The 20,353-nt window shown below is 51.0% G+C and overlaps 9 protein-coding genes across 9 annotated transcripts; 4 read left to right on the top strand and 5 right to left on the bottom strand.

Moving 5' to 3' along the window:
• Positions 1 to 438: 438 nt before the first annotated feature.
• Positions 439 to 2,468, bottom strand: DBF2 (serine/threonine-protein kinase dbf2; the record flags this gene model as incomplete). The annotated part of the gene is made up of 3 exons (XM_064870402.1): positions 439 to 529; positions 577 to 1,894; positions 1,940 to 2,468. The coding sequence occupies 3 exons, from the start codon at positions 2,466 to 2,468 to the stop codon at positions 439 to 441; spliced, it is 1,938 nt and encodes a 645-aa protein (XP_064732855.1).
• A 626-nt stretch (positions 2,469 to 3,094) lies between these two features.
• PMZ80_001966 (uncharacterized protein) lies at positions 3,095 to 3,961 on the top strand (the record flags this gene model as incomplete). The annotated part of the gene is made up of 1 exon (XM_064870403.1): positions 3,095 to 3,961. The coding sequence occupies one exon, from the start codon at positions 3,095 to 3,097 to the stop codon at positions 3,959 to 3,961; it is 867 nt and encodes a 288-aa protein (XP_064732856.1).
• Positions 3,962 to 4,144: 183 nt separating this feature from the next.
• On the bottom strand, positions 4,145 to 4,603 carry PMZ80_001967 (uncharacterized protein; the record flags this gene model as incomplete). Its single annotated transcript, XM_064870404.1, has 1 exon — positions 4,145 to 4,603. The coding sequence occupies one exon, from the start codon at positions 4,601 to 4,603 to the stop codon at positions 4,145 to 4,147; it is 459 nt and encodes a 152-aa protein (XP_064732857.1).
• A 3,457-nt stretch (positions 4,604 to 8,060) lies between these two features.
• On the bottom strand, positions 8,061 to 10,334 carry PMZ80_001968 (uncharacterized protein; the record flags this gene model as incomplete). Its single annotated transcript, XM_064870405.1, has 1 exon — positions 8,061 to 10,334. One exon carries the CDS (start codon positions 10,332 to 10,334, stop codon positions 8,061 to 8,063), a length of 2,274 nt encoding a protein of 757 aa, XP_064732858.1.
• Positions 10,335 to 11,965: 1,631 nt separating this feature from the next.
• Positions 11,966 to 13,033, bottom strand: PMZ80_001969 (uncharacterized protein; the record flags this gene model as incomplete). The annotated part of the gene is made up of 1 exon (XM_064870406.1): positions 11,966 to 13,033. The coding sequence occupies one exon, from the start codon at positions 13,031 to 13,033 to the stop codon at positions 11,966 to 11,968; it is 1,068 nt and encodes a 355-aa protein (XP_064732859.1).
• A 602-nt stretch (positions 13,034 to 13,635) lies between these two features.
• On the top strand, positions 13,636 to 14,242 carry PMZ80_001970 (uncharacterized protein; the record flags this gene model as incomplete). The annotated part of the gene is made up of 2 exons (XM_064870407.1): positions 13,636 to 14,078; positions 14,134 to 14,242. The coding sequence occupies 2 exons, from the start codon at positions 13,636 to 13,638 to the stop codon at positions 14,240 to 14,242; spliced, it is 552 nt and encodes a 183-aa protein (XP_064732860.1).
• A 287-nt stretch (positions 14,243 to 14,529) lies between these two features.
• PMZ80_001971 (uncharacterized protein) lies at positions 14,530 to 16,149 on the bottom strand (the record flags this gene model as incomplete). The annotated part of the gene is made up of 1 exon (XM_064870408.1): positions 14,530 to 16,149. The coding sequence occupies one exon, from the start codon at positions 16,147 to 16,149 to the stop codon at positions 14,530 to 14,532; it is 1,620 nt and encodes a 539-aa protein (XP_064732861.1).
• A 755-nt stretch (positions 16,150 to 16,904) lies between these two features.
• On the top strand, positions 16,905 to 18,833 carry eso1_1 (N-acetyltransferase eso1; the record flags this gene model as incomplete). Its single annotated transcript, XM_064870409.1, has 1 exon — positions 16,905 to 18,833. The coding sequence occupies one exon, from the start codon at positions 16,905 to 16,907 to the stop codon at positions 18,831 to 18,833; it is 1,929 nt and encodes a 642-aa protein (XP_064732862.1).
• A 652-nt stretch (positions 18,834 to 19,485) lies between these two features.
• Positions 19,486 to 20,275, top strand: PMZ80_001973 (uncharacterized protein; the record flags this gene model as incomplete). Its single annotated transcript, XM_064870410.1, has 2 exons — positions 19,486 to 20,030; positions 20,080 to 20,275. The coding sequence occupies 2 exons, from the start codon at positions 19,486 to 19,488 to the stop codon at positions 20,273 to 20,275; spliced, it is 741 nt and encodes a 246-aa protein (XP_064732863.1).
• Between the last annotated feature and the right edge of the window lie 78 nt (positions 20,276 to 20,353).

Below are 20,353 nucleotides of genomic sequence, written 5' to 3' on the forward strand. Positions count from 1 at the left end.
CTACAAGAGGAAGCAGTATACAACGCGGTTCGGTGGTATTTTGGTACCCGGTGAAACCAGGAATAAATGGAATGGCTGCTTTTCACAGTTCTACTACCTGCACAATTATCAAGCATTGAGCTCGTTCAGGAATTCTGAAGTCAGTGTCGATTTCGTTCCTACTTCATGGCAGAAGAATCAATGACCTCTATCTCATGTCTCTCGTCTTCATGCCAACGTCGCTAGTAATACATCGTAGCATCGTCCAAAATACCTGAACGCCAACATCTAACCAGCCGGATGTAATTCATACTCATAACCAGCCGATATAACTCACAGCACGCCACTCGTCAATACTAACACAACTTTTAGCCTTCCGCTCCAGCTCAGCTCAGCTCAGAAAAGAACAACCACACCACACCAACCACGTCACACCACCCCATCCCAGCCCAACAACCTCTAGAAGATAGTTCCAAACGTACTCTCATCAACCTGCTTCCTCGGACTCGCAGGCTTACCGCCCTCGCCATCAACAGCAGGTTTTCGGTGTCTATCACACGTTAGCACATATCACACCAAACATCACATCACACATACCTGAACGTAAAGCCCACAAACACATTCTTGTTCATCTTGTCGTTTCGGTCCTCCATCTCCTCAAGTGCTCTCTGCTTATCATGCACCTCCTTGTACTTGGCCATATCAGCCTCACTGCCAAAATCATCGAAATAGCCCGCATCGGTCTCTGAGTCCAGCTCAGGTACGAACGGTGCCTTCTGTTCTCTCAGAGCATCAAATTCTACCTCAGCGAAGTAATCATGCTTGTGTATCTCGTTGATGTTCTTGAATCTGTTCTCTTTGCCTGCCACGAGTCTCGTGATGAGGTCCCATGTTCGCTTGGACAGGAAGTAATTCGGGTCGTCGTATTGTGGCTTTCGGAGCACACGTTGCCAGCGCTTGAGATTCTGCCATGTCTCGTCAACCGTGGCGCCAGCGAAGGGCGGGTATCCGGCCAGAGCTTCGAAAAGCATGCAGCCGAGAGACCAGTAGTCGACGGTGAAGTCGTACTGTTCACCTCGGAGGACTTCAGGAGCCATGTAGTCTGGTGAGCCGACGATAGACTTGGCATAGTGTATATCCTTCTTGCGGAGGGAACGGTAGCCTTCTCTTCGTTGATCCACTGATCGATCTTCCACTGCGGGCATGCCGAATGGTACTTTGGTATCTCCCACCTCTTCAAGTCTGACGCGCATGCTCTCGATCTTGATAGGGCTCAGCATGCCAGCCGCAAGACCGAAATCAGTGAGCTTGACGTGACCAGTCGCATCAATCAAGAAATTCTCCGGTTTCAGATCTCGGTGGATGTAGCCCAGGTTGTGTAGAGCATCAACACAGGAGAACATCTCTGCAATGTAGAATCTTGCGTGACGGTTGTGCAGTACACCAGTGTTGTTGAGCAATGTTCTGAAATCACCTCCCGGCACGTACTCCATAGCAAGATAGATCTGCTCTTCATCCTGGAAAGAATAGAGAAGTTTGACCAGCCATTCTGATTTGGCAGCCGTGAGAATATCTCGTTCTGTCAGAATGTGTCTCACTTCGTCTAGCTTGAATAGCAACTTCTTCCTCATCACCTTCAAGGCGCAAACCTCTCTGGTATCCTTCTTCTGTGCGAGGTAGACCTGACCATAGCCACCTTGGCCGACCTGAGTGAGGATTTGGAAGTCGCCATGTCTCAGTCTGGTTCGTCTCTTTCGCAGGTTGGCTCGCTCTCGTCCAAGGTATTTGTGAAGGGCAGCATCGTAATCTCCTTGCGGGGTCGTTGGCGGTTCGGGTACGGCTTCCTTGAAAGCATTGTGGCGTGTTTGTCTTTGGTGGACATATGAGAGGAGGTCAAAGTAGTGGTCGAGAAAGTCTATTTTTGTTAGCAATATCCTACCCAGCTCTTTGCCGTACTCACATAGTTGGGTGACATTAGCCAACCGCTTAACCTTCGGCTGCTGCAACTTCTCCAGCTCCTCAGCAGTCAATGCTCTAGTTTGCGGGCCTCTTCTCGTCTCTGTCCTATACGGAGCATCTCTTGCCAAAGCAGCCGCGTTCTGTGTGTAGCCAAACCTCGTAGGGCTCCCGGGAGCATTCTCCTTGTTCGACTGGCGTGTCGGGCTTGCAGGTCGAATAGCCTTATCAGTGAAGGGGTCGTGTGATTCTTTGGTGGGTGAGCCAGGCTGGGATCTTGGTTGTGACAAAGGCTGCAACTTCATAGCATTGTCGAAGACATTTGGCAAGTCATGAGCACCCGGTGGGAACTGATTCTTGCTCGGACTGCCTTGTGGTGTTTGTTGTGGGCTAACTATGTGGTTGCTGGTGGGTGTTGACGGGCGATCGTACAGCTCATTGCCTGATCTGGTATGTAGTAGTGGTGGTGGCATTGGCATCGTCATCTTCTGGCCTTGTGTCTGGGGCGATGCGAATGGGTTTTCGATAGCCATGGTGGGCGATGGGTGATAAGAGTCAATGGTTTAGCGGTGTGGCTATCAATGATGGCCAGTGACCGAGACGGCAGAAATGGCTTTTGCTGGAGTGTAGTAAGAGATGCTTGCTTCAGAATAGCGTATGAGCAGTTGCAATAACGAGGGGTTGTTCTTTTGTGCAGCTGCGACACGGTCTAAACAATGCCTCCAGTACTACAGAGTACTAGTATCGTAGCAAGCCAAGAAACATGTGGAATGAAGGGAAGATGGAGGGTCAACAAATCCGCGTCGCCATAGACAACGAATTAAGCTCTCGACCGCGGGGCTAGCGGACAAAAGCCAACCTAAGATCGAGCCTAAGCACGCCTATCGATAGGCGCTGTCCAGATCTCTTCGATAACGTCACTTCTGGCATGAAATCATGAAGTCACTGTTCTCGAAAGGGAGGAAAATAGACAGAAGGTCGAAGTATTTGTGTGACCTGTATGAGGTGCTCATAGCTAGACATTGCCATCACACAACTAGAAGCATTATCTCTCTACCGTATACCTTCCTTCACAACTCACAAGGAAGCAAATAGCTTATCCCCCATCACCACCCTGGCAGCCCGCACCCTAACCCGCCTCACCCGCCTATCCAGCACCATGTCCGCCCACCATCCCACCGTCGTCTCCGAAGCCCCCTGGAAAGCAGACTTCGAATCCCACCTCGAGAAGATCGGCGGCCCCTCCGCAGAATTCTACCTCGCAACCGTCACCCCCGAAGGCGCCCCCCGCGTCCGAACATGCATCCACCGCGGTTTCTGGGCCCAACTACCCGAGAACAAACACAATGAACTACCGAAGAACCCAGCCATTTACCAGAGTGACTGTCCCGTCTTCACGAATGACGCACGAATGGAGAAGACGTATCATATTTTTGCTACGGGGAAGGGAAAGGGGGATAGAGAGCAGAGTAAATCTGGGACTGGTGGTGGAGGGCCAGTTGAGGCTGTGTACTGGGTGAAGGATACCATGACGCAGTGGAGAGTTAGAGGGAAGGCCTGGCTTGTTGCGGCGGATGATGTGGAAGGTGGTACGGATGAGGCTCAGAACAGCGGTACAGTCACCGTGAAGGCTCAAGTGGGGAGGTATATGAGACCAGTGGGTGACCACGCAACCAAGAACAGCGAATGGTCGTGGAAGAACGAGGTTGAGAACCATTTCGAGAACCTGAGCCCGGGCATGAGAGGGACGTTCAGGAACCCCCCGCCAGGCCATCCTCTTTCGGAAGGGAAGGGTGAGGGCGAGGAGCTCGGGCAGAAGGTTGGTCATCTAGCAGACGACGAATTGGCAAGGAAGAACTTTCGAGTCGTCATTATTACACCTGAGGAGGTCGAGAGGGTAGACTTGAGTGATCCGGAAAAGTCCAAGAGATGGATCTATACACTCTCTCAGGAGTCGGGTGGTCAAGGTGGAGGTGACGAGAGTAAGCCAAGTCAAGAGTGGGATGTGACTGAGACGTGGCCATAAAGCAGGTCAGGTCCTCAATGGTGTACATGTCGATAGCAGAAGTAGAAGCAGCCATTTCGACTCAAAACGGCGGCAGCAAGACATTGCTGCATGCAAACTTGCATCGGGCATAGATAGCTGCATCTATCCCTGAGCTCAAATTACGACGCTCCGTGGGATTTAACACGTGCCAAAATTCAGTCCCTATGCAGCCCCCCTCGCTCTCTGCCCACAGAAGAAAGCTTTGACCCCCTCCGGCCTCTCCGTCGAAAAAGTGATAACACTCCCCTTGGGGAAATAGAACACATCCCCCGCCTTAGCATGCACCTCCTGTCCACTCCCATCTTTCAACGTCCCCTCACCCTCGAGGATGATTTTCATCTCCTCGTACGTGTACGTGTACTCAAGCGGCGTGCCCGGCTTGAAGTGGTAGAAGCCAGCTGTAATGGGCATTTTCTCGTCGCCCGAGGTTGATACATCGCCGAGGAAGTGGTTGTCGTGCGCGATGAGCGGGGGGTCGAAGGTTTTTTGGGCGCCGGCGTAGTGCGTCATCTTTATGGGGGTTTTGGCGTCGCCCATGGTGTCGGTTGTGGTTGTGATTGTTGGGTTGGCTTTTTGAGCTGAGGTTCGCTTTGCTTTGACTTTGCTGACGAAATTGCCCATTATGTTAGCTCGTGCTATCATGTCTTCTGTAGGTCACGGTTGTTGTGTGCGCTTGTTGATGCTTAGGCTGAGAGCTATCTCGCTCTTGCCGGCTCAAGAATGAGGGGATGAGGGAGAAGACTCACCAGAGTTATAGCTTTCGACGAGTTCGCTGTGCAATGTGTCCGCCCCTCCAGTCCGAGTCGAAATGTACACAGCAATGCAGCTACGAGTGTATGTTGCAATTTGTGCTATGTGAACTCCTGTCAAGTGATAAGAGGCTGATGTTCCGTTATGACAGTAATATATAGGTTGTCGTCTATGTCAACACGGCAGTGGCTTTGTTTCCTGTTCAAGCACTTATCGTGAGAGCCACATGTCCGTAAGGTGTTCGTCGATATCAGCCAGAGTCTTCTGTAAGCCGTGCCAAGTAGTGTGGAGGGCTTTACAGAGGGTCATCGTCTGGTTTTTGTTACCTGTTTGAGATTAGTTGCATGTGAGCAGGAACGTCGTGCATGCTTATCGTGCGACAGAACACGGGTCGTAGTTTATGGACATGAGCGCACTGCAACGCAGGTAAATCGTGACTTCGTGTTTCTGCTCACCTCGTGGTCGAACGGTACGTGAGCAGCACGCGATCGGAGACGTGTCATCGAGCCCAATGGTCGAGCTCTGTACCTGAGAGCGCTCGAGACGACCACACTTACTGGCAAATAGCAACAAGGTGATCTCCAATATGTAGTAGCGGGCATGGCGCTCTTTTGTTGGATAAATGTTGAGCTTCATGCACATTTCACACAATCTGTAGGAGTTTGTGCTTGGATACTCAGAAAAACGAGTGGCTTCTGTCCCGTACCGCGAGTCATTCTCGATGATAGACTGAATGCTTTGTCGAGCGTTGGTATTCTCAAGCATGCCAAATCAACGTAAATCAACATCACTGCAAAGCAGCCGCTGTGTTTGCCGAACATATCTGAGAGAAGAAACGACTTTCTCTCGAGCAGATCATCTCTCGAGGGTTGCGCCTTACCTATTTTGTACAATGGAGTAGACGAGGTCCGGATCAACGAATCGGCGCCCCGATGCGCGGAAGCACGACATTTTAGGAAAAGCTATCCTTCTTTTCAACGCATCGTTATCACCTCTGTGTTTGTGTCTTTCTTTAGCAAATCGTCGGCGAATATCCTCCGAGCCTTTCACCCGGCCCGTCCGGGACTCATGCATATCATCGAGTGATGCCATCCTCGCTTAAGTGGTGCCCGCGACCTGCCGGGTGAGTCCAAGCGAGTTCGAGTTTCCTGCAAGGGACTCGTTCTGGTTGACATGAGCTGAGAGGTCGTGCCGTTGATGCTTATACCCGTGCGGCTCTACGTGGAGGAAACAACAGGGCAGTCGCAAGGGACATGAAACAATCTTGTGCTCGACTGTGTCTCTTGAGCAGCGGTCCGACAACTGAGTCAGGGAGAATTCGCGTCGTGGACAACGAAACCAATGCGACAAAAAGGTGTAAGAAAAGCATTGAGGTCGTTGAACCGAGCCGCGTGTCTTTGGTGATACATGTTGACATCAAAGGTCTATCAACGGTTCCGATGCTTCGGTAGATGACATGCCACTGCTTGCTTGATCGTGCTCATGTCCTCAGTCGCCATGGTTCAGGGTCTAGACGTTCTTGTGACACCTCGGATCTGTTGAGTTGACTCGGGGCAGCAAGAAACGACGCGTACTGCCTCATTAGGGAATTGAGCATGATGTTGCGTGATACAGATGCGCAAGAGGCGTTCAGAGGAACTCTCTTGGGTGACTCACATGGTTTTCAGATGCCCTTCGAGGAGTACATCGGCGAGCGCACCGTCCGCTTGTGACAGAGAGGAGACCAACATCAGACGGTTTTCCAATTTGCTTGGCCGTAGCAATATGAATTGTCGGAGCCATAGGTGTATCAATCAAGGTTAACCTTACTTGCTTCGAAAAGTGAGCTTGCTCTGAACAGTCGTTGGCCGCCGATGATGCGACCGTTATGGCATGATATTCCTTCGTAGGAGCACATTCTGTTGTGGTCTGACTAACGCTCTATGATAACTGTCATGCATGACCGACGCCGATATGCTGTTACTTCGCTTATTCGAGGCGGCGAGGTTGAACTGTACAGATCATGTACCATGTACCTGGAAACAATCGCCTTGAACGGCGAGAAGTCGTGCGATGACGGGCATTTGCCCGCAAAGCAGTAGCAGACTCGGACTTGCTTCCACAAGGAAGAATGTGTGTCGGACTCACCATTCAGAGTGCTTTATTCGGGGAGCGAGGTGGAAGGTTGGTCCTTACTTTGCATACGGTGCAGGACTAGCTCCTGCCAAAGAACGAGTCTGGTGAAAGGAGTAGGCACACTCCTCTCAGTCTGGCCTGAAGGTGCGATCCTACCTATGCTTTTTGAGGTTGCTCTCCACTATTTGTTGGAGCTGTTCTGGGCGTCTCTTCAAAGAAGTTCAATCGATCTCGTAAGTGAAATCAGGTCATTTGCCGTGTTCCGGTAAGTCGCCCACGCCCCCCTTTCGCGGCCTTTTCTTCTAAGCAGGGCCGTGGTCTCTAGAGGAGGGCTATGCTGCGCTAGTCTACTCATCTTCATTACGGTAGGCTTCTCCAAGGAATACCCGCAGTTTTAGATAGCGCAAGCAAAGTCCGCTATCCTCGAACAAGCATAATGCCACTGTGATGCTTCGATGACATACTAGTATTGCAAGATCACAACGGGGTACAGTATTTACTTATGGTCCCGCCTTCTAGTCTTCGTTTGAAAAAAGTTTCACTTGCAAGTAATGCCATCCTCGTGTCCGAAAAGCGTTCAAAAGATCTCGCTTCCCGCCGTGACACAAACATTTTTGCCTGTTTCTGCAGATACGTTGCATCAGCTCATGATCAGGTGAACAAAATTAATTTCGTGGAACACCAACGTGTGAAAGGGTTCTCGAGGCATTTTCACCTGAACACTCTTTCCGTCGGGAGTCGTCTATATATCAGTGCCAGAGCAACATCCAGAGCAACATCCAAGGCAATCTTCAGAGCAACACCCAAAGCAACTTGTGCCCAAGCAACTCGTGCCAGAGCAACTACTCGTATGATCAAGGACTGATCGACGCCGGACACCAGCGCTGTACCAATCTGACACCATCAACCCGTCTCTCAACCACTGGACTCCAACAACCTACGCCATGCCGGCCACAAAGGACCAATCTTCAAAATCCCAGAATGCAGCAGAACTAGATGAGTATGTGCAAAGCATGCGAGCATATCTCGACAGGTCTGGACAGAATCGAGGAGCCTCGCCAGAATTTCGCTGGAAGGATCTTGCTGCCAACCGTCAACAGTACAGCAATGTAAAACTGTCATCGAGTAAATGGCCGTCATCATCGTCGTCAGCCAAGAAAAACTGTGCACAATAATCAGTTACCTATGCGACAAACATCCAAAGCGACGAGGATCACGACTCACCTTCCCAGTTCCAATGGGCCATCACACCTAGCCAATGCAGATGTCCTCGTACAGTATATTCCGGGTCGAGGTTCGAAATTGGTATGTCAGTATGCCGTCGATGCAGCGGGATCGTGTGAGCGTGACGAGCTGAAGCACCTGTCGATGCATCAAATGTCAAGCGCCTCTTAGGCAACCGACCTTCATTTTCCGGACCCAGAGCATCATCTTGACCAAAAGCATCAAAAAAGGCGTCCTCTGTGATTGCATCAGCCGTCGGCATTTTTCGCTTCAGACTGGGCGGGATGAACAGCCCAGACGACAAGTTTCGTCCAACAGGCCTGGCCGCCATTCTTCGAGCCTGATCTTGCATATGGCTGTCTCGCCTCCGCCACACTTCTCGAACAAGTGCCCAACAAGAAGTGACGTTCACTATCGCCAGTCGTCTCACCATGGCCTCCCATCGCTCGGTCACCCATTGTCGATCTTCCAAAGCGACCATTTCGCAAGAGCCAACAAGCAACGGAAATATCTGGACAATCAATGTGTTGCTGGACAACGGCGTTCCGGCCAATATAGTGAGGATGTTTTTCGCCTGGGTATGCGACGATTCCATGGCAAGCTCTGGGACTGCTTGATGTAAATGCAATAGTATGGCTCGACGGTATGCTTCGGCCGTCTGGACTGCATGGCGAACATTGCTGTTTGGATCCTCAGGTTGCTCAACAAAGTTCATGTCTGGCGGTTGCCAGTGTAGCAGCTGTTCTCTTAGCTCATTGGCTTCACTGACAATGTGGAGACTGTTGGTATCGGTTCTGCGTATTAGTTGAATCAGAGAGGCAACTCTACCAATCAAAGGAAACAGTGTGGTCGCACAGCCCATCAACGGATCTACTTCCACTTCCATGCTTCCGAAAGGTTGATTGACGGTACTGAGGATGCCCTCGAGATTGAAACCCTCCTGCTCGTCGCTGCTCGTCAGGCGCGCTATGACATCGAGGTAAACATATGTATTGCAGAGAAACCTCAACCGCTTGGCTTCTTCCTGGTTCATCTGTCCTAGTTGCAAGGTCCTGCTTCTCTGAGCCAAGGCGTTGTTGAGTAGCGTTCTGGCACCTCTCAAGTGCTGCACACCAGTCGAAATCTTGTCATCCCAGCCTTCGCCGAGTGCTAGAGCAAGTGCTGTTGCTAATGCCTGATCCAAAGACATCCGGTGCATCTCTGCCGATAATTTGCTTAAACTTCTAGTCATATGAGCCATCCCAGACAGCCTCAGCTGAGGATGTCTCGTTGCACCATGCAAAGCCGCCATTGACGAAATTGCGTGGTACAAGGCCTCCGAGTCCTTTGCCAGCGGCCAGATTAGCGTCCGCCACGGATTTTCTCCTGGACCATCCTTGATTGAGAGGATACCGCAGGTTTCTTGGTCAAAGCGAAGCATAAGCATTTCTGGGGAGGACAGGTCGAGCTGCGGAGGATTGAGTATGGACATGCTAGTCGACTTCGACGAGGTACTAGATCCTTCTGAATCGGCTGGGGACGATGCACGGAACGTCCATTGAGGGTCGGAAGTATCAGTGCCCCCTTCAGGCATTTGTTCTCGTATGATCTCCTCATCGAATTCTTCATCTTCTTTGATGGCAATCCCAGGCAGTGAGTCCAGCTCGGCTAAACCAGGTTGGTATGGCAATGGCGACGTAGGCGGACGCAATTCGGATGGATCTGGAGGCTGTCTGAGATCAGTACCGGGCAGCAGAAGGTCTGTGAGATTAGGTGAGCCTGTCGAGAGAGATGAACGGCTGCTGCCATTTTCACGCGGTCTTTGCTGCTGGTTGTTGAAAGCAGCAAAAGGTGAAGGAAGGTCATAATCCGAAGGGCTGAAATCGGGGTTCAATATTGGCAATGGCTCGAACTGAGAGGGACTGAGTCGTCTGGGAGGATCCCTTGAGGCAGTCACCAGTATTGGCGGTGAAGGCTCGGTGAAGGCATGCGTAGCTGATGAGAAAGCATGCTGCAAGCCGGGTGACCATGTTGCTTCGGTATTGGATTGAAAGGAAGCTGGTTCCGGTGCAGGCTTGCCGGAAGGTTGCTGATTAAGGCCAGACTGGAAGGTTGCGTTGTTCCCTTTCCTTGCTTTTCCCACTCTGGAGTGCTTGTTCGTCTCCTCGAATGACCGCCATTTGTAGTCCTTCTTGTATCCCTCACACTCCACATTCCGCTTCTCGCATTGGGCGCATGTTGGCTTCGTTTCGTCGCATTTTAACCGTTTCTTCTTGCATGTCATGCACCCTATATCTCAATCAGCCCTCTTATCACAGAATATCATTCAAGCACCAGAAACATCCGCATTACTTCTGCCCGTCACTCTGTCTCCCAGATCTGTTCAACGCAGACATCATTTTTGATGTTTCTTCCACCTGATGTTGCTAAGCTTCATCACAGGTCTTGGACATGAAGTGACGCTTTCCCATCGATGGGCAGAAGCGCCCGGACACAGGACTGCATTGGCAGTACGACGCGTGCAAAAGCACCCCGAATGGATTATGGCAGTCGCGCTGCGCCTGGATGTGAACGCCTAATTGCATCAAGAATATCTACTGACCATTGCGACTCTTGCTTTGCTTCGGCTTTGTTACTGCTCCTTTCTGAGTACTCGTGCTCGTTGTCGTTGAGTTGGATCTCGGAGTTGTTCTCGCTGATGCGGTGCCCCGCGATTTCGTCGTCTTCTTCACTGGTGTGGGTACCGTAGCAGAGAGAGCTGGGGACCGCTTGAGGAAAACGCTTGGCGAGGGAATCTCAATCTCCATGTGTCTGAAGACGACATGCAGAATTGTTGACCACGAAAAGAATTCAGCATTGGGTCAAGACAATCATGTGTGCAATCACATATGACTTTAGAAATAGATAATGCAGGGACAGAGCGAATGTGGAAGTCCAGTCGGGGAAGTCCAAATCGTAACCAGAGAGGTATCTATCTTATCTGAGGGCTTGGAGTGGCATAGTGCAGCTAACTATCTGAACCAAGGGCCGCTCAAGCCTATCCAACGCCTGCACGGACTACCTTGATTACATGGGCGAGCTCTCTTAGGTGGGTCTACTCTAGGGTACGAGCTGCCATCGATGACTGGATGGCTGTCTTCAAAATACTGGTCGGTGCTGACGTTGATTCCCTGCACGAGACTGAATAGTTCTTTGAAGCGTCAGAAAAGAAGGCTCTGGTTCAGCGGGAGTTCGTTATTCGACCTGCGCCCCACGTTTCATCACGAGGCGCCTGTGGATAAGTATATGTCAGCCACAAAGCCTGGATGGGCGCGAGCCGAGCCCGTTCCCCGCCGACTTCTTTTTAAGTTTCCTCTGCGAGTATTGAGACCTCAAGCACTTGCCAGCTGAGTCAATCTTCCGCGTGGATCGGGGCTCTGATGCCACGAGCCTGACGACCTATCCAAACTCGCTCTTCAAGACGCTTCCGTCAACAACCAGCGCACGTCTCAAGCGGAAGTGCCAGCAGCGGACTCCCATGTCTTATGCACTGTTGGACAAGTCGAGCAGCTGACGAGCGATATGTGATCGAAGTCAGCCTGCAAGGCATCCTCTTCCGCGGTACTGAGGTTGCATTCTCTGCAATGAGAGTGCAGCCTTGACGGATGTCTGCATGAACCGAAGCAGGCGAACGAAAACCGACCCAGTCATGCGAAAAGTGGCCTTTCTTTGTGCCACCCCAGAATTTGGAATATCCGTGCATGATGTTCATTTTGTGAAACAGATCCGTCATGTCGGTCCCGATCGGAACAGGACTGCAATGTCATTAGATTCTTCTGGAGCGCGTGTTCTCTTCCATTTCCGCTTCCACGCATGGATAAGGGTTCATGTGCCTCGACGATTTACGATGGATCAATTCCCGCTGACGTCTAAACATCAATGGCTGTACCCTTGTACTTGTTCTTCAGTCCATCGCCACAGTCTACTACCTTGTTCCTCGTCAGCAGTCAGTGATATATTCTGGCGTTGTCCCACAGGAGTGTAATAAGCACCATTGGTGATGTTCTCCTTCTTTGCTCCGGCGGCTAAGAAGAGCTGACCTAGCGCTCCTCGTGGGACATCATCAAACAACAAACGTGCGAATAGTGGGAGTCCGAGCCTCACTATGAAGTTTGAGTTTCTGGTCGGATCATATAGCTGAGTGAGAATGACTCCTGGATGCAACGAAACAGATGTAATGCCCTTGGAACCATATCGTCGAGCAAGTTCCGCAGCAAACAGAACGTTAGCAGCTTTGCTCACCCCATACCTGGTATAATTGCTCGATGAGCACAATCGATCAGCGTCCTCGATGAGATCCATGAGGTTTGATGGCGCGATATTGTAGGCTTCCGAGGACACTGTAACTATGCGCACATCCGAGTTTTCAGTGGCGGTTGCGGTTTTCAGCAGCAGCGGCATTAGCAGCTTCACCAGGAGGAAGTGCCCGACATGATTTGTACCTAACTGAAGGTCGTGACCAGATTTTGTTTTCGAGGGCGGTGTAGCCATGATTCCTGCATTCAAGACAAGGACATCCAGGCGTTCCTCATCTGCGAGAACCTGTTGCCCTGCTTTAGCCACCGAAGCAAGGTCAGCGAGATCGAGTTGCAGATACTCAAATCTTGGAATTGTCGCAACGCGCTTCTCGCTGAGCCTTTGACGGATATCTTTGATCGCAGCATGAGCTTTATCTGCTGAGCGAGCTGCTAGGTAGATTTTCGCTGGTTCGTGCTGTGCTAACTGAGTGATAGTTTCCTGCCCAAGACCAGCATTACCACCGGTCACCAGGATGACCTTTCCATGCAAAGGAGGAATGTCACGTTCCGGTTGAAACGTAGTGGCGCCTGTGAACCACGAGACTGGTCGCGCATGCGGGAGGAAGATCTCTGCAGCAGTCAATGGGTGAAAGATGTAAGGTGATACGATCTTGGGAAGATCAACCAGGTCACGAAACAGCGACATCTTTGAAACTGGTGCCCAATCTTCAATATCACAGCATCATCCTTCCTGACGATCAAGACCTTCTCGTCAATAAGGGGCAACAGATTCCAGCTTGCTCGACACGTGCCTAAAAACCGTGAAGAAGCTCGATAAGCTATAGAAGTACTTTTGCACAACCGTAGTGTCCCGCCCTGACCAACAAGACCAAAAGCGCAGGATGAGCAAGTTTCACTGAATCTAGGATCTGCACTAAGCCGTTTCAAGGATGGCGTGCTGATGGACATGATGACCTCGACTCCGGACCCGCAGGAGGCTTTTCAAAACGTGCTCAACGAGCCTGAGAAGGTGTAACAAAAGCCTGATCGTCCTTGGGGATCATGGCTTCTACGTCTCCTACCTTTACAGCCGTGAGTAACCCTAGAACGACTTCACCATCTTTCAAAGACCCAGCATCTAGTAAAACGCTCCTTACACCACATATCCGAGACACTCATAAGTTCTGAGTTGGACTCAAGACGCGACAAGTCCGGCACACGACGGCTCCACGAAACTGCAAGAAGATCAAGCTCTCAAACAAGCGCACCCAGATCACAAAACTCGTCCGCAACGAGCGCCACGCCAAAATGAGTGGAATGGACATGTCCTCCTCCACCTCATCAGACACAATGTCAATGGTCATGGTCTTCACAAATTCCCACTCGACACCACTCTACAGTAACTCCTGGACACCGCACACATCAGGCCAATACGCCGGCACCTGCATCTTTCTCATCCTCCTCGCCATCACAGGCCGCTGTCTCCTCGCCGCAAAGCACATGCTCGAGCTACGTTGGTCAGCAGCAGCACGGAACCGTCGATACGTCGTTGTTGCTGGACGGACGCCCGAAAGCGGCCGGATAGAAAGTGATCCGGATGCGAAGGAGGGGAGTCTGGTCACGGCGCAGGGTGTGGAGGAGCGTGTGAAGGTTGTGCAGGCGACGAAACAGCCTGTTATTCCGTTTAGGTTGAGTGTTGATATACCGAGGGCGTTGATGACGTTTGTGATTGTGGGGATTGGATATTTGCTGTGAGTCTGCATGTTCATGTTTGGCGTTGTAGGCATTTATACTAACGTGCTACAGTATGCTTGCAGTTATGACGATGAATATCGGGTACTTCATGTCTGTTTTGGCTGGTGCTTTTGTTGGAGAGCTGGCTATTGGCAGGTATGCACAGTACGAGGAGCATTAGAAGGCTATCACCTCAGCACATATGCGGTATATACTTCCTTAATCTCAAGAAGAAGATGTTATTGACACTTTCTTTCATTGTCTCTAACGCAAAGAAGCTGGTCGAACACGTGTACCGTTGAAAATTGAAGATACGGTCTTCCCTGGCGTCTGAGCATTGGGTTCTGAGCCCGTCACCACGCACATGCTCATATAGTCTCAAGGCAAGGCATATGGTGCAGCATCGTAGCAGGGTCAGATGCTCACGCAACTGCTTCAATGCTGCAGGTCGCGCCCCATACGTTCACCTCAAAGCTTGTCCCACGCATTTCTGTCACCAGCACACACCGTCCCCTCCACAGGCAACGTCCCATCTGCAAAAAACCGTCGAATGACATCATACGTACACTGACTAGGGTTCACTGGCCCAGCACAATGTCCCGGCGTATCCTGCGTGAGCACAACGCTCCCTTCATGCTTCTTCGAATTGCTGATCGCGTTCCGCAGAGGCGTGACCGGGTCAGCTGTGCTACCGATGAACAACAACGGCGAACCACGCTCGTCGTAGTCCTCGAGCTTAGACTCGAAAGGCCCAGTGAAGCGGTTATGCTCTGAAGGGCGAAGCGAAGCTGGCCAGTGCTCACATGCGAATGGTATGGCTGCCCAGAATGGTCCAGCGATAAGTGATTGGTTCTTGAGGTCAGAGAGGCGCAGTTTCCAGTCGTCTTTGGTCAGGGAGTCGAGCGGTTCGCCGTCGCCGCAGAGAATTGAGACTGCGGCTTCGAGGCTGCCAGGGTAGTCGGGTGGGTATGGTAGAGTATTGTTTCGGAGTGTCATGCCTAGCTTATCGTCGTCGTCGTCCTTGGGAGGTTCTGGGTTGGTTGGGTCGGGACTTTGCGGTATTTGAAGATTCTTGAGGTGTTTCACAATTGAAGTGCCGTTGCCGTCAAGAAGGTCGTGGGCTATTTGAGCGACATCAGGCCAGAAGTACAGAGGCGCATACGCAGCGTGATGGATGAGATTGGTCATGTCGTAGTAGGTAATCAAGTCGGCAGTACCGTCATGGACAACCGGCAACGGATCATCACGAAGCTGTTCGAGGAGCTTATTCATCTTCTCCTCGAGGTCGAACAATGTTTGTGTTTCGGAGTCGAAAAGGGCACACTTCTCCCCGGCTTGAAAGCAGGCATAGTAAAACCAGTGCAGATTTTTATTGTTGTCCAGGAGATTGGATAGCCAACCAGTCGCTGTATAATCGTGCGGATCAACGTTACCGTCCAAGATCATCCTACCAACACGATCTGGAAACATTGACGCAAATGTGTTGCCCAAGTATGTTCCATAAGAGAAGCCCCAATAGTTCAGCAGTGCTGGCTTCTTACCGTCTACGAGCAGGCGCTGTTCTTTTTTGCCAGATGACTCGGTCGACCTCCTCTCTTCCTGCAATGCATCAATGATCGCTACCATGTCTCGTGCTGTCAAGGCAGTGGTCACGAACTGGTGCATATTAGTACCATCCTCAAATCTGCTTATGTCCGATTGAGCACACAGGTTCGTGAAGCTCTTATACAAAGACCACTTGACATTGAGAGCATCATCGGACGAGTCAAGTTGGCCGACTGCCCAATTTCGATGCTCCCAGACCTCTCTGTCCCATTCACTACTGAAGCACGAAACTGAAGGCGTAGTATGGTGCACGCTTCGTGGATCGAATCCAATGACCTCGTAGTGGTGGTCCTCGCTGTCGATGATATTATCCCTCATACCATATCCTGCCCACAAGATCTCATCAGTGCCCGACCCACCCGGGCCACCCGGATTGATGATGACACTGCCTCCGAAGGTAGGATCATCGTAAGGTACTGTTGCTGGGACCCTTGTCAAAGCAATAGCTGCGGTATTGGTGTTGAACCTGTTGTTCCAATCCATCGGCACCTCTAGACGGGCGCATTGGTAGGACTCGTAGCAGTGGTGCCATCTCAGATGTGTTGATGGCACAACTGCCGACCAGTTGAAACCTTCAATTTCCAAGTTATGGAATCGTGGAGACCCGTCCAAAAGACTCCTCGAATGCACGGTAGTAGCCACGCAGAAGATCAGTAATGATGACCACATAGCGAAGCTAGAGAGCAGAGTAGGATGACGGTGATGTCTTTCAGAGCTGTGAGCAAACTCTACGAAGACTTACGACAGGATAGGGTAGAGTAGTGGCAGACGTGAAGGTGCTATCTGATCTAACTGAGCCTGGAGGAGCGCTTCAACTCGTGCTAGACATGGTCGTTCAAGATTGAACTACAGCTGTGCTCGTGGTGAACAGCGCTTTGTCGTAGTGACACAGTTACTTTAGTATTAAATACTGGCTAAACGATGATGCTGATAAGATTTCTTGTTGGAACAGGATTGTGTGCGCATTAGGCGATCGTGCCATTATGAGCATGGGTCACCCATAGAGAAGAACGTAAAGGATATTTGATGAGATTTGCTCTTGCGCTTAGCGAGGTCGAGGCATCCACCGCACCAAGGTGTATCCTTAAGATGAACAACGGAGATGTTGAAGCATCGGGATGAATTTGCTTCGAGGAAAGGGCTGACCAAATGGCGGATATCATATCCGGCACGCGTCGACGCGTAAAGTACTCTCCCATGCCACCTTCCCACTTGCTACTCCAAACTAGTATGAACCCATGTCGTCTTCACCGCAGCCATATATCGCATCGTCCCCGATCACGCCCGGTAGAAGAAGAAAGTCAAGGTTCACATTCAAACACTTGAATCTCCTAAGCCAGTCCTCAACATCTTGCCCACTTCGTTGTGTCGCGTTAATCGATTACGATGCCTTCTACGCGCAAGTTGAGAGCGTTCGCCTAGGTCTGCCCGAGGACCAGCCCCTCGGTGTGCAGCAATGGCAAGGATTGATCGCTATCAATTACCCAGCACGAGAGTTTGGACTCAATCGGCATGTAACAATCACAGAAGCAAAGCAGAAATGTCCTCAGATAATCTTTCAGCACGTTGCGACATGGCGAGAGGGAGATGACAAGTGGGCATATCGAGATGACTCTTTCGAGCATATCCATACGGACAAGGTGTCATTGGATCCATATAGGCTAGAAAGCAGGAAGAGCTTGGCCTTGGTCAAAGAAATCCTGCCTGCGCCGCCAGTGCAGAAGGTCGAGAAGGCAAGCATTGATGAGGTGTTTCTTGATTTGTCCGCACAAATACACAGCATCCTCCTCGAGAGGTTTCCTGAGCTAAGACATGCACCACACGACGATCCGACGGAGTTCCTTCCAGTGCCTCCAAGTACAGCACTAAACTGGGAAGCAGATGGCTTGATCGATCTGGATGAGGGCCAGGCGGAAGATGATGACCCCGATTGGGACGATGTGGTCATGAACATCGGTTCTGAGATCGTAAGGGGCGTGCGAAAGACCGTCCGAGACCGTCTGCATTATACGTGCTCGGCTGGCATAGCAAGAAACAAGATGATGGCGAAACTGGGCGCAGGCTACAAGAAACCCAATCAGCAGACAATTGTCAGAAATCGTGCCGTGCAGCACTTTTTGTCCGGTTTCAAGTTCACCAAGATACGCAATTTGGGCGGCAAACTAGGTGACCAAGTGGCGCAGACTTTCAATACAGAAGAGGTGGGCGAATTGCTCAAGGTCCCGCTAGAGACGATAAAGTCCAAGTCTGGAGATGACACCGGAACCTGGATCTACAACATTATCCGTGGGGAGGACTCGAGCGAAGTCAATGCTCGTACGCAGATCAAATCTATGCTATCTGCGAAGTCCTTCCGACCGAGCATCAACAACTTCGAGCAGGCTGTCAGATGGATTCAGATCTTTGTGTCTGATATCTATTCCCGACTGGTGGAAGAAGGTGTGACCGAGAATAAAAGAAGGCCAAAGACCATGAATCTGCACCACCGTCAAGGTGGTCAGATGAGGTCGAAATCGGTTGCAATTCCAGGCGGCAAGAAGATAGACTTAGACATGCTCTTCGAACTTGCTAAAAACCTATTGCAGCAGGTAATAGTGGATGGTAGGGCGTGGCCGTGTGCCAACCTGTCCTTGAGCGTTGGTGGGTTTGAAGATGGCGTTAACAACACAAAGAATATTGGGACATTTTTTGTCCGTGGTGAGGAGGCCAGAGCACTTCAGGCAGCTTCCAGAAGCACTTCCGCAACGCCGATTCAGGATGAAGAAAGGCCGGAGAAGAGGCGGAAGCTCGATAGCGGCTCCAGCATAGGTCGTTTCTTCAAATCTGACAGTCTTGCCGAAGAGGAGGAAGACCAGGAAAAAAACGCAGACACGGACGGCGTCGAAGATACAGTTGCCCCCGTCCCTGTCGTGCATCAGCAGAGTATTGTTACCTACTTTTGCAAGAACTGCCAGAAAGAAATTCCGGAGTCCGAGAGAGAAGAACATCAAGACTGGCACTTTGCTAGGAGTCTGCAGGCCGAAGATAGATCTTCGATAGCAGGCCCGACAAACAGCAGACCTCCAGGTAAGCATGCTTCTGCTCAGGCAAAGCGTGGCGTAGGTACGCGAGGTCGTGGCCGAGGAGCTAAGGCCGATAGAGGTCAAAAACGTCTCGCTTTTGGCTAGTTGAGGAACCAATTCTTACCTTTGACGAAACAGTCTTCCGGAAACTGCTTCAATTCTCGGTTACTTTCCATTGATTTACTCACGACGAGACATTTGTGCAAGGAACAAGCCTTCTCCGTGTGCCGATCCGCGACCTCTTTCAGCAGCTGGGAACCAGGCCTTCACAATCTGTGTTGCTTCCGCATCCGATCTGGCAATCCAACCCTCGGAGTACCAAGCATTCTACAAGGACTACCTCGTGTGTATGCCAGCCACCATCCAGACACATTGTTCGCAACTCCTCCCTCTTCAGAACACACTTCTTCGTGTTAGCCGGTCCAACCTTCTCCTACACCCTAGCAGCCAACTCCAGCCTCCAAAGCTGGCTCTCCTGCCATCCTAATGCATCCGCTCATCTCAGGACATCGATTGAGTTATCGTACCGTCGCATTTTGCCCTGCGACAACTCGATAGCGCATTGAGTTGGAGCTCTGTGGTAGACAAGGAGTGCCTCGCCTGTCGGGGTAATTCTGACCGAGGGACTCCCCGCACAGATGAGCGAAGTGGCGCTGAGTCTTTGCATTCGTCTAGTCCTTCACATTCGATTGTCGCGATATATACTCATTGGAGCTCACGCCATCTGACCACCGAGGCTGTTGCATAAGTCCTGCTCATGGAGGGTAAAGTGTTCGCAGTGACGGGTGGTGGCTCTGGCATAGGTCTAGCAGTAGCGAAACAGCTTCGAGCGCAAGGAGCACGACTTTCCATAATTGATGTCAATGCGACGGCACTGGATGACGCGGCGGCGCAGTTAGGGGGTACAGGCGACAACTTGATGACTACCGTGGTGGACGTTCGTAATGCTGAGCAAGTCAACGCATGGATCGAAGTTACCATCAAGACTTTTGGTCGACTTGATGGCGCAGCGAACATGGCAGGTGTGATCGGCAAGCACCATGGTGTACGAGACTTGAAAGACCAGGACGACGATCAGTGGAACCTCATCTTTGGTGTCAACGTGACTGGTCTAATGCACTGTATACGAGCAGAGCTTCGACATATGACTAAAGGCAGTATTGTGAACGCATCCAGCATTCAGGGTGTAAGAGGCTTTGCCAAGCATGCGGCATACTCTGCATCGAAACATGCCGTGGTAGGAATGACTAGATCTGTAGCGAAAGAGGTTGCGCCAGATATCAGAGTTAACGCAATCGCTCCGTAGGTATCATCCGCGCATTGCACGACACGGAACGCTAATGAGATCCAGAGGAGCGATCGAAACACCGTTGCTGGGTCAGGCTATGGATATTCTGGGCCAGCCAAAGCAGTACGAGACGGAAGCCGCAATCACGAGAAATGGTACTCCTGAGGAAGTCGCAAACATGATTGTATTTCTGCTGGGTGATACAGCGACATTCGTGACCGGAAGCATATTTTCTGTCGATGGAGGATGGAATTGTTGAGGCAACGTACCCCTACGCTGCAAATATGGTTTACGACGATGAATAAAAGTTACCTCCTTCCTCAACAGCCAAGGTTGT

This window comes from Knufia obscura (genome assembly GCF_036327395.1).
Source record: "Knufia obscura strain CCFEE 5817 isolate CBS 148926 chromosome Unknown scaffold_2, whole genome shotgun sequence".
In the NCBI taxonomy this organism is placed as follows: Eukaryota; Fungi; Ascomycota; class Eurotiomycetes; order Chaetothyriales; family Trichomeriaceae; genus Knufia; species Knufia obscura.